The 12669-nt window shown below is 43.1% G+C and overlaps 1 protein-coding gene across 8 annotated transcripts in view; it reads left to right on the plus strand.

Annotated features, from left to right (window-relative positions):
• OGDH (oxoglutarate dehydrogenase) overlaps nt 1-12669 on the plus strand; it is a 282477-nt gene that overhangs the window by 174169 nt on the left and 95639 nt on the right. For all 8 annotated transcript variants that reach the window (XM_029604213.1, XM_029604206.1, XM_029604212.1 and 5 more), the window contains 2 exons: nt 7289-7404; nt 9276-9430. In XM_029604213.1, coding sequence (XP_029460073.1) covers nt 7289-7404; nt 9276-9430 — 271 coding nt within the window. The remainder of the gene's footprint in view (nt 1-7288; nt 7405-9275; nt 9431-12669) is intronic.

The raw sequence follows: 12669 nt of genomic DNA on the forward strand, positions 1-12669 counted from the left end.
GTTATCTAAACGGGAGGGGTGGGGGGGGAGATTCTGATATATGATTACAGTATCCCCTTTACATACGTGAAACAGAATTCAAGATGGTCTTTCTTGAGCAAAATCACTTTCTTCTTGCCATCCTACCATACAGGCAAGATTTGGGAAGAGCTTGGGAAACAGTCTTGACCTGTAGCTCTTTCACACTTTCCCTTGTTTTCTTGGCTGCCTCCCCGATAGCTTTCCTTCTTGCCTGATCTGGGCAGGGCTTTGGTGTTGCGCATATACCTTAATCGTTTTGACCGTACTTCGAAGGATATTTGGAGTGCAGAATTTGCACAGAATTAACCTCCTGCGCAGCTGTGCAGAAATTCTGTTTTCTGCGCAGAATTTGGCAGGCCCTGGCGGGCCATCCCAGTCGTGGCAAGGATGGAGCAGGCCCCAGCGTCCCATGAGTGGAGCCCTTCCCGCTCACGGTAAGATGAAGCAGGCCCAGTTTTTGGTTTGTTTTTTTTTTTTTTATACCCATCCTCAGATCTGTGCCTTTTTCCAACTTTGTACTAGAGTTTGTTTGACAGCATCTTGGTGCCCATGGTTGAGTCCTTGCTTTGAAATGCATTACCCAGCAGAGAACCACTTGGGACTGCTGAATTTTTCCTGTCGTCATGTGAAACAGTACAGTATAACACAGATGGGGCCACTTCACTTAATGTGAGCTTTTAAGGTGATTTGATTACCCCAGAACTTTAAGAGGTCCATATTTAGACACAGTCCAGATAGCAAAATTAGCTGGATAAATTTATCTGGCGTTGATGAGGCCAAGTCCAGCTTGGGGGGAGGTAAAAAAAAAAACAAAACAAAAACAGCCTGGTCTGAGAAGTGATCCACTGGTGATCAGACTCTGTCAAAACAGTCTTCAGCTGATTTGATTGCCTCAACATGAGGCAGAAGTGAAGGTTTTTCCATACCATAAAGTTGGCAGCTTCAAAGGACTTCAAGCATTGATGGATTTCTCAAGGCACAAGAATGTTGAGGAGCTGGTTACAATCTTTGACATGTTCACCCATGGGCATACAACTCGGAGGAATTGCATGCAGTGGGGATATACCCTGTGCTCAGTGTGAATGCTTTTCCTTCCATAAGTGCTCTGAAACCCTGGCAGAGAGTCTTAGTTTCAGAAGCCTATCAGGCAACACTCTGAGCTGGCCTTGAGGAGTCCCCCGTGAATCCACGGACCAGGGTCATTGTGGAGCTCACTAAGTTGCTACATCAGGATTTCATGCTGTGTGTGCCGTTGTGTCCATTGGCAACATGACAGCCCTTATTTCTTGAACAAGCAGACTCCAGAGCTGATGCAATTTTGAGTTCCTGCTCTTCAGTTCACTGAAAAACCTAATGGCAGTATTTATTTATTTAAAAGTATTTGTATCCCGCACCCTCCAAAGTTTGGGGCGGGTTACATAAAAAACATATGCAATAAATCAAAATCATAAATGCTAACTAGACAAAACATAACTTAGCACTGCTCAAAAATGAAATGCTAAAATGTTGAGACTGCAGCATGGAGTACTTGTGCGCTCTTCTTCAAACCGTTTTAAGAACACTGTTAAGCAGAAGGTTGATGGAGAATGCATTACTTTTACCACTTGTTAGCACTCCCCCCTTGTCAGCTTGTTGATTGTATGTACTCTCCAATGAGTTTTCTTATGTAGATTTCATGTATCCCTCAGGATAGAAAGACAGCTTTTGCTCGGGGTTTATGATAGAATAAACTGTAAAAAGCATCAGGTTTAGGAGGCCATGATGCTTGTCACTTAGAAGCTAGAGGTGTAAAATCCAAGAACAGTGTCCTTGGGTACACATGATCGTAGGGGTAAGGTTTATAGCCAAGGATTCAGAAGGGCTTCTGGGACCTGCCTGAGGACACTTTCAGGCATAAGGTAAAGACACTTCAACCAAAGTCAGTGAGTCATCTTGCTTAAAATCTGTAGGCGTTTCAGAGCTTAGACTCCACAGGCAACAGGCCACATTACCTAGCGGTATGATGCACAATAAAACTTGCCAGTGAATGGGAGAGGAAACTGCTCCAGAGTGACAGAAATGCTTGCATTTCTCAAGGGTAAGGCTCAGTCTTGTCAGTAAAGCATGCACTAGGGTATAAATAGAGCTAGGTATGCAGTGCCTCAGGATAACTTCATTTCTCTAGCAGTGATATTTACTTCCATTAAGTGTCTGTTTGCTCACAAACACCATAGTGAAAAGAAAAGGCTTCAATGCTAAGCTTTGGGTGTGCTAAGCATTTTTCCTGTAGATAATCAAATTCCCCCTGGTCTAGCAAACCCTATGGGGAGTTTTTACCCATGAGCCAAAGCAAAACTGCACAGATTATTCCCCCATGACCTGCGCACACTTTTTGTGCAGAAAGTTTTGTTTTTTTTAAGGCAAGATAAGTTTTCTTCTCCAACTAAACCCCACCCTGGGAATGCCTACAAAGATACATGATATAGGGGGAAAAAAGCCCACCCTGTTACACTAATCTGTGCACAAAAACAGGCTGTCCAGTACAAAATAAACTGAATAGAGAAGGTGGTATTTTCATTACAGTCCAAACTAAGTACCATCCAGGATACTGTGCACAACCAACGTAATCAACTTCCTCCAAAACCACCTAATATAATTTGTTAAGACAGTCCAAAAAAGATTTTAAGAAAAACTTAATTTATATTTTTTTCAAATTATTTTTATGCAATTAAAAATATCTCAAAAAAGGTGATACTTAAACCAATGTTGATAATTGCACTATCCCTACTAAACTTTCGTACAGTACTTCAATCTCTGATTTTCGCCAGCACAGTCTATTGTAATGCCTTACTACTAGGCCTACCCAACACTACAGTAAGACCTCTGCAGATTTTACAAAATGCTGCAGCGAGAATTCTCACAGGAAAAAACAAAAGAGATCACATAACAGATGCACTCGCCACTCTGCATTGGCTTCCCATTGAACAAAGAATACAGTTCAAAGCGCTGTGCTTAATACACAAACTTATCCACGAAGAAAAAGCAGAATGGCTGAACACAGCACTTAGAGTACATGTCCCACACAGAAATTTAAGGTCAGCAAACAGAGCACTCCTTCCCATTCCTTCTGTGAAAACTGCAAGACTTACCCAAGTGAGGGAGCGAGCTTTGTCTCTAGCCGGTCCCATATTATGGAACTCCATGCCCCTTGACCTAAGACTCCAGAGCAATCATAAACTTTTCAAAACACAGCTCAAAACCTGGCTTTTCATACAAGCCTTCAAAAAAGAAAATTGATGCAGGCATTTAAGCAAAGATATGCGGCATAAAGCACCGAATGCCTAATTTAACGCTCCTTACTGAATTAGTTCAACCTTTTTAACTGTAGGCAAACCTCTGGACGCATTACTATGAAACACTCAATCACCCAAAATTAACGCCTTTTTTTGTTACCGGATACTAATGGCACAACCTATGTAATGTACGACCCATACTTATTAATATAGGTGCCCTATTGTAAACCGTTATGATGGTGAATAACTTAATGACGGTATATAAAAACTCTTAAATAAATAAAATATAACAAGTGGGAACCGTTGTTTCTCCATGTCCTTTCTCAGTATCCAGATAAATTGTAGTCTTATTGAAAATGGACCAGGCCCTGGTGAGTGAGTGTGTGTGTATGACTGCAAGCTGAGGGGTGAGAGAGAGCATGTATGGGGTGCGCATGGGTATGGGTGCCAGAGAGAGGGAGATTGTGAAGGATTGTGCATATGTGTGAAAGATTGGGAGCTGGTGTGTGTGAAAAAGGGATTGTGTGTTCGTGAGGGTGCTGGTTTGTGAGAGAGGGGAGCCCGTGTGAGGGTATGTGTAAGAAAGAGCGCCTATATGAAGGGATGTGTGTGTGAGTGAGAGGGAGCTTATGCGTAAGGGGGTGTGAGCAAGAGAGGGAGCCAGTGTGCAGGAATTGTGTGAGGCAGGTCACCTGTGTGAGGGTGTATGCATGAGAGAGGAAAGGGAACCTGTGTGGGTATGTATGCAAGAGAGAGAGGGAAGTCTGTATGATGGTGTGGGTGTGCACGCAAGAGAGAAGGCTCCTGTAAAAGGGTGTGTATGTCTTCTAGAGAGAGGGAACCTGTGTGTGTGGCTGAGAGAGAGGGATAGAGGGAGCCTGTGTGAGGGGCAGTATTGAGAGAGGGGTCAAGAGTGGAAGGGGTTGAGCCTAGAAGGGGAGGGGAGAGATACTGGCAGGTGGAGGAGTTGGGGCCTGAGAGGGCAAAGTGAAAGGAGACTGGCCAGGGGAATAAGAAGAGAGGGTGGATGAAACATTCTTACAGTGAATTTCTAGGGAAATTCTGCTCAAATATTTAAAACTCTCTGCATCTTTAAGTAATAACTTTTTTTTCTGTATTACATTTTTAATTAATTACTTAGACTCATGTTTGTGTAATTTTGACCAATATAAAGTACGCAGAATTTTGCAGAATTTTAAGTTTTTGTATGCAGAATTCCCCCAGGAGTACTATATGAGCCAAAGTATGGGGTAGATTTTCAAAGGGGTACGCGTGTACCCCCCGAAAACCTACCCCAAACCCCCCCTGCGCGCGCCGAGCCTATTTTGCATAGGCTCGGCGGCACGCGCAAGCCCCAGGACGCGTGCCGGGAGTGACGCGGCATTTGGGGGCGTGTCCGGGGGGCATGGTTCCGGCCCAGGGGCGTTCCGGGGGCGTGACAGCGGCCCCTAGACCAGCCCCCGAACCGGAACATGGAGCGCGGCAGCCGGCCCGGCGCGCGCAAAGTTACACCTGCTTCGAGCAGGCGTAACTTTCGTGATAGAGGTAGGGGGGAGGTTTAGATGGGGTTGGTTAGGTAGGGGAAGGTGGGGGAAGGTGGGGGGAGGGCGAAGGAAAGTTCCCTCCGAGGCCGCTCCGATTTCGGAGCGGCCTCGGAGGGAACGGAGGCAGGCTGTGCGGCTCGGCGCACGCAGGCTGCCGGTTTTGGGCAGCCATGAGGGAAATGGCCCGGATTTTAATGGATACGCGCAGCTACGCGCGAATCTATTGAAATCCCACGTACTCTTGTTCGCGCCTAGTGCACGAACAAAAGTACGCGTGTGCGCAGATTATAAAATCTGCCCCTATGTGTGGTGGTGGTAATACTGTATGTACTTTTACCCAGCCAGAGGGTGAAGAATAAATAGCCCGTTTCCATGAGTGAAACGATATTTTACACATGAAAATGGTTTTCATTATTTCTGATGGCTTCAAGTCTTGTCTCTATGAGATGGGATATCTGGCCATGTGTCTGCAAATGATGGTGGTGATATTGGTTCTTGTTTAAATGTAAATGTTCACATTGCTTGTTGATTATTCATTAGTGCAAAAAGTAAATGTCATGCATGTTGCCAAGAGTATGACGTTTTGTCTTTTTGAGCATCTTGGTTGTTCTTTGCTCATGTCCGTTCTCAGGTTTAGCTGCCCGTGTATGTTCTTAGCTGTGTAGCTGTTTTGTATTTTGCTCCCGTTTTTGTCTCATTCCACATTTTCTGTGTCGCCATTTCAAAGATTCTAATCATGAGAAAAGGAAGAGTTGCAAACACTGGCCTCCCAAGCACAATCTTAGGCCAAGGGAGTGAATTTCATGACGTTAGGTGGTGCTGATGTTTTGGAACTTGTCTTCATGTTCTACTTAGTACTGGCGTGAGGAGGAGAAAACAGCTTTAGAGTCTGTCAGTAAAATGGTTGCTGTGTAATTGTATGCAGTAGCCTGCCTCATGCTTGTAGCTGTTGGTGGAAAAGCTTACTGTAGTTACTCTTAGCCTCCCGTTGGAGGATGGGTGTGCATGCTAAGCCTCGTTCTGGAACACCCTCACTGCTTCAGTTGATTTTTATTTTGAATGTTTGCTGAAAAAAAATCCTTCCAAAATCAACAGGGATAAAGTTAGGGATGGACCACCTTTCGAATGTTTCTCTGAACTTAGTCTCTAGCATTTCTTAGTAGGCTTGATGACCATTCTTCTAAACGAAATACAGACAAAACAGCATCTAATATTGTGGACATGCAAGTTTTAGCTTGTTGCTTCTCTGTGGGGCACTGCTGTTTTTAGATGTTGGACCAGGCCATTTCCCTCATGGAAAATTGCAGATAGCATCAATACTTTCATAAAAATGAAAATTTTTTATTTAAGAGAAAACTATTTATGCTTTTATAAGTCTGCTGTAGATGTCTTCAATATGAAAACGAGCATGTTAGCTGCATGTACATTTTTAAAATAGGGCAAATTCATTATTTTAAAGTGGAAATAAAGGTCATCAAACAAGCTGTAGTTGAAAACACTTTTATTAGAATAAACTTAATACATTCGTGACTGGCTGTCGAGAACTCCGTGCCTTTCATCAGTTTGTCCAACAGAGAGGTATTTTAAGAAATTGCTTAATATGTATGCTGAGACGGCACATTTAGAGCAAGCCATTTTAAGCAAAGGTTTTGAAAATGCTTCCAAACTTCAATGCAGAAGTTGTAATTTTATTTATTTATTTATTTTAGTTGCATGTTCTTGGTAGAAAAATTGCAACAGATTCCCAAATCCTGCCTGTTCCACCGCCAGAGATTGTTAGCTAGGAGGGGGTGCGTCTGTGATCCCCAGGCAGGCGAGCAGGCGTGCCCATGCAGACCCAGTGTTCTAGGCCTTGTGCGGCCATCTCTCAGCTGAGGAGTGCCGACACTGACACAGTTCTCTTTATCTCGCCCCCCCACCTCCATTTCCTTTTGTCCTAACTGTGCAAATAATCCCTTTCCTCTGCTTTATTTATTTTTATCCCTCCTGGCTTTAACTCTGAATGTGTAATCAACTATGTTGCTTTCTGCCGCTGACTTATGCATTCCCTTTATCCCATCTGAATTCCTGCACCTTTGGTGCTTTCCTGTATTGTATTTACAAATGTATTTGTGTGTGTGTGTGTATTGCGTTAAAAACACATTTACTGTTAAACATGGAACTAAATGTAAAATTTCACACCTGTTACTGCATTTTGATATTTGGTGTTTTTTTGAGTGAATTGTTTTTTGGTTTTCTTGGCTGGCTTGTTCTATTTTATTTACATAAACCCTTTTATCACATTCATTTTCCCCCTTGCTTTGATTTTATGCTTCTTATATCTTTTTTTTTTTTTTTTAATTGTCCTCTCTTCTTTTTACCTGCTGCCTTTCTCATGGGACTGGTTTCCCACGTGGCTTGTTCCATGCTTTGTCCGCTGCCTCTCCATCCCCTTATGGTAAATCTTTGCAGGGTTTTACGGGCTGGAGGAGTCTGACTTGGACAAGATCTTCCATTTACCCACCACCACGTTCATCGGGGGGAATGAGTCTGCCCTCCCACTGCGGGAGATCATCCGACGCCTGGAGGTAAGAAAGAGACCCGCAGAAATGAAGTGCATGGCAACCACCTTTTTTTTACTGTATAAATCGGAAGTCTCTACTGCACAGTGTAGTGTGCACCCTGCATTTATTGTTCCATACAACTCTATGGAGCACCCCTCGGAGGTGGCTAGGCTGAGGTGCCACTCTCTTGCCAGCCCAAGGCCAGAAGATTTGGGATCGAGGTGAGGCAGCAGGAGCTGCCTGTTTGAGAGTTTAGAGGGAGGAAGAGAAGCTCCCTCTTCTCGTCTCCCGTGGCGGACTCTTCCAGTGACAGTGCACTTCTCCAGCCCTCCCCTCTCCCCAGCCAATAATCTGTGCCCTGGACAGCTAAGGTCCTCATCCTTACTATTACTGGTGCACTGATCTAACAGGAGTTCTCCCAAGTGTTTTATAAGTGCAAAGGCGTCCTGCATGGGACGGGCCATCCTCCTGCAAAGTCCTGGCTGCAGCGCATGGTCCCATCCAAAGGAACGGAGTTTCGTCATGGATCATATCTGAAACTCTTTCAAATGCATGGAGAACAGAATTTAAAGCTGTATTGTCTCTCATAACAAAATACATTAATTCAGAGACAATCTTGAACTGCAGATCAAAATAATGTGCTGTTTTGCATGAAAAGGTCCAAGTCGACGGAGTGGTTTCACTGGGCCCTTAAATAAACCTCAGTGTCTGATTACTGTTTTGTTTTCTAAAGCTTGTCTATTTTATTATTTAACACTTTTTTTTTTATATACCGAGGTTCTAGTAACAATGTTACTAATCACTTCGGTTTACATATAAATATATGTAAACATATAAACATATGTCTATATAGGAGTGCAGTGTCCTAGCTTTAACTGAGACACTGAAAAGAATTTAAGAGCTAGCACCATGTTTATTTTGTAGGGGGTGGAGGAGGGCAGGCAGTTTTCTTCTGCCTCCGGGGTTTCCAGCTTTAAGTGGAACCAGGGCTGGGATCCCCCAGAGCCTTGAGTCATTGTTCACAACTGCCTGAGGGTACCCCCCCTCCCAACTCAACCCAGTCATACCACAGGGTCGATCCTGGTCAGAGGCCACACGCAAGGGCTCCTTCTTAGACCTCTGAACTCAGCCACTAGGTGTCACCATTATGTGATTACTGGGACTGCTACTTCTAGGGGCATCCTTGGGGGCCCCCCCCTCTCCACCCAGGCACCCCCAGTCCTTGTGAGGGCAAAAGCCTGAGCCTGGAATGGAACGGAGGTCCTGCCGTATGCAGCAACTCCACTGAACCGGCCCCTCTGAGCCTGTGCTCAACTCGGGATGTGGGGTTTGAGCACATTACCCGAAGTGAGGCACTCGGGCTTCTTGGAAGGGGCTACCACAGGGCTGGCAGGAGAAAACTCTCTCAACATTTTCTTCTCAGACCATTTGTTTAGTTATTGCCTTTGAGCAGAGTAGACATTTTGATCCTCCTGACATGAAAGGAGTAATCAGTGCTGAAATAATACACCATGCACGCAAGGCCTTTCCCTCCCTCCATCCTTCTTACTCTGTTCAAAAGTGTTTCATTTGTTTACTTCAGTGACACTACACAAGACTTCCTTCCATGTAATGAAATGAGAGACGTGCTGGCCTGTAAATGGATGAGAACAAACTTATTTTTTCGTTATGAATGATTATAAGTCAAAGGCTCATTTCTTGTCATGCTTCACTGTTAACTCAAAAGTAATGGTTTCTCCCCTATAGCCCCAGATGGAGTTTATCATTTTGTAATGTTCCATTTTGAGATCTCAAGAATTATCTCCACACACAGACTTGTAGTTGGCAGTGAGCAATATTCATTCTCCATTGCTTAGTGTTTGGGTGTTTTTTTTCCCCATCATACCTGTAAACAGATGGCTTACTGCCAACACATTGGCGTGGAATTCATGTTTATCAATGACCTGGAGCAATGTCAATGGATAAGGCAAAAGTTTGAGACCCCAGGAGTCATGCAATTCACCAGCGAGGAGAAGCGCACCCTGCTGGCCAGGCTGGTTCGTTCCACCAGGTATCGTAAGATATTACGCACTAGACTGTTTGTCCTGCGTGTGGGGATGCCGATGTCAAAAGAAAATTGTGCTTCTCTCTTCAGAATTTCATAAGTTGCGTGAGAAATCCTATTGTTATTTCTTACTCTTAGAGGGCAATGTTTAAACGGCCTGCGAGGCCTGCAAGTCCCTTTCACCCACAGCCTGCAGGCTAATCTTCAAATGAAAATTCCCATGTGGCGCTTCCCTTTCAGAGTTCGGGCTGGTGATGGAATGTGGGTCTTTTGTACTCCTGTACTTCTTGCCTGCTTTTAAAGCAGGTGCAAATAAGTGGGAAATCCTTGTGCGTGCTTTCCTTCACCAGAGCTAGCCCCGCCTCTTTACCCCACAGGTGTGACCGGAACGGGTACTTTGACCCACTCTGGGGGGAGGGGAATATCCAAACTACATTGCCCTCAAGTTTGCTGCTTTGAAGTTGCTGCCCCTTTGAGCAGGTTATCGCAGGTTACTGCTGCGTCTTAGCCAATGTGAACCAAGTGTCATCACATACTGCACGCAACCAGTCTGATATCAGTATGTGTGATAATGCACCTATGACCCATACTTACCTTTATTTTTTTTCTCAACAAATCCACAGAAAGGAACTTATATAGCAATAGTAAAATCAAAAAAATCAGTTCCCACAATATGCACCTCTGTTGTAATTAGGAGGAATGGACAATCAGGACAGCTTTTTAAACTCAATTGAGACTACAGTCCCGCAGTCCTGTGTACGGTACTTGTTTAATCATCGGTCTGTGAAACTTCCCTCCTCCCTATGTAATTTTAAATTTTACTTATTTTTATTCTAATTTAAATTTTTTTTATTTTATGTATACTTTTTCAAAACACTTAAAATGAGGCATATCCTAGCTGGTATTTCTCCTGAGTTTGAACCAACAATAATGACTCCTCTTATAGTTCAGTTCATTAATCTTTGTGATCGAGTGAATAAACTTGTTCTTAACTTCTTGTAACAGGCTGCTGCACCGCTCAGTCCAAAATCCTGACGCTGACAGCGTTTCGCTTCATCAGCTGCTTCAGGGTTTAATCTGTGAACAAACAGATAAATTTACTTTTTTTAAAAGAGGCTATACATATCTTTCAATATTAAAATAGATAGTGCACTTACTTGCAATATGAACAACTTCTGTGATTAATGGCGGTTCACTAACTAACAAGTGTCAGTCCATTATGTACACCCTAAGTTCCTTGATGAAGCAATCCTGTTCCACTATGTTCAGCAGTCACCAATGACGTCTCTTACAATTCCAGTAAGAGTTGAACCAATACCTTTGTTCAACAGTATTTAACCAGTAAATCCACTGTGATTCCTTTCTCAACAAATATGGATCCAGATTACCACCACGATGATGCTTTTTGACCACCTCAATTACATGGCAACGCCATTGTTCAAATGTATGATTCTCTTTAACGCAGTGATTCACCATGGGAGCAGTTAATTTTTGTAAATGAAGACAACTTCTATGTTCAATTAATCTTGTGTGTAATGCTCTACTCGTCTTCCCAATGTACATTAAATCACACTGGAATTTGATCATGTAAATTATTGAAGATATTGAACAATTTGAAAATTCTCTCAGTTCATTCCACTTACTTGTCACTGGGTTTGTAAAAAAAATTTTGTATCGAGGGGTTATCCTGTTGCCTGTGTAAAATGAACTTGTTACAAGAAGTTAAGAACAAGTTTATGGCTGTTACTGTGAAAACCACTCTATCAAAAAGATTGAATGAACTCAGCTAAGAGGAGTCATCATTGTTGGTTCAAACTGAGGAGTGATGTCAGCTGGGATGTGCCTCACTTCAATTTTTTTTTTTAAATGTACATAAAAAATAAAATTTAAATTAGAATATAAATAAGTACAATTTAAATAGGAAGGAGGGAGTTTATATGGATCAGTGATTAAAACAAGTATACAGGACTCTGTATACTTGAGTTTAAAAAGCTGTCCTGAGGTCCGTTCCTCCTAATTACAATAGACGGTGCATATTGTGGGAACTGATTTATTTTATTTTATTTTTTTTCTCTGCCATTGCATAGTACACAAGTGCTTTTCTTTAAATCTTTTCTTTTCAAGGGGATTTTCATTTTGCGAGGTAGCATGCCATCTGCTTATTCCAGCTTTCAGTCCTCGCTTACTACAAACGGTTATCCCTGTGCTGTTTCTCAGACTCACACACCACTGCGTCACAGCACCATCCACTGTTAATGTATAATGTGCCTATGCCTCTGAATCCAAAATGACTTTGTAGGATTGCTGGAATTACAGCAGCTGACGTCCATGCGGGGTTTATGACGACACACAAAAGGATGGTTTTTTTTTTTTAATTTCTAATGGAAGATGAAAATAGCCATAGTAACATAGTAGATGATGGCAGAAAAAAAGCAATTGGTCCATCTAGTCTACCCACTTATTCTTGTCCATACTGCAAAGATGTATCCTATCTGCTAGCCACGAGTGAAACTGCTTGAAAGACATCACTTCTTATCCAAGATAGTTTTTCTCAACTTGGTAAGCTTCTTGGCAAGCATAGGAGATCCCTTATTTAGTTTACGCTCAGATCCCTCCCTTCCCAAATGGTAACCTACAAAGAACAGGTTTTATTTGCATTTTACAGTCATGGAAGCACCATCACCTCAATATGCAGTATTCGCTGCAGGCAAACCACTGGCATGTCCCCTTTAGCTAGTAGAGTAGTAATGTCACAGTGTGTGTCCTGCTTTCATGCTCTACTCCCCTACGGGTTTCTTTCATTTGTAAACCCAGCCTTTGGAATGCTTTGATACTTTCCGCAAACTCTGCTGTCCTCCCGTTTTTATAGCAGCATGCAGCTCAAAGGAATTTGTCAGCCCGCCTGGCTTTCTTCATGGCAGCAATCCCCTTTCAAACCTCGGTGGTCTGTAAAAAGATAAATGGAGCCCAGTAGATTTGTTGGGTAATCCATGCGTTTATTTATTCATTCATTAAATTTCTATCCCTCTGATCCACAAATCTCCGCGGGTAACAGAAAGCCCTCTTATGCCTGCTCCATCATTTTCACCAAACTAACGAGCTTGGAGCGCATCTCACAAACATCTTCCCCATCCTCTGAACTGCTGACCCCATCACTTCAACCACAGCTCCTACCTCTGTAGACATAGGGGGTGCAGGCCTGAATCATTGTTTTGTTATGAATGTAGCGTTGTAAGTCACCACAA

This window comes from Rhinatrema bivittatum, chromosome 5 (assembly GCF_901001135.1).
Source record: "Rhinatrema bivittatum chromosome 5, aRhiBiv1.1, whole genome shotgun sequence".
Taxonomy (NCBI): Eukaryota; Metazoa; Chordata; class Amphibia; order Gymnophiona; family Rhinatrematidae; genus Rhinatrema; species Rhinatrema bivittatum.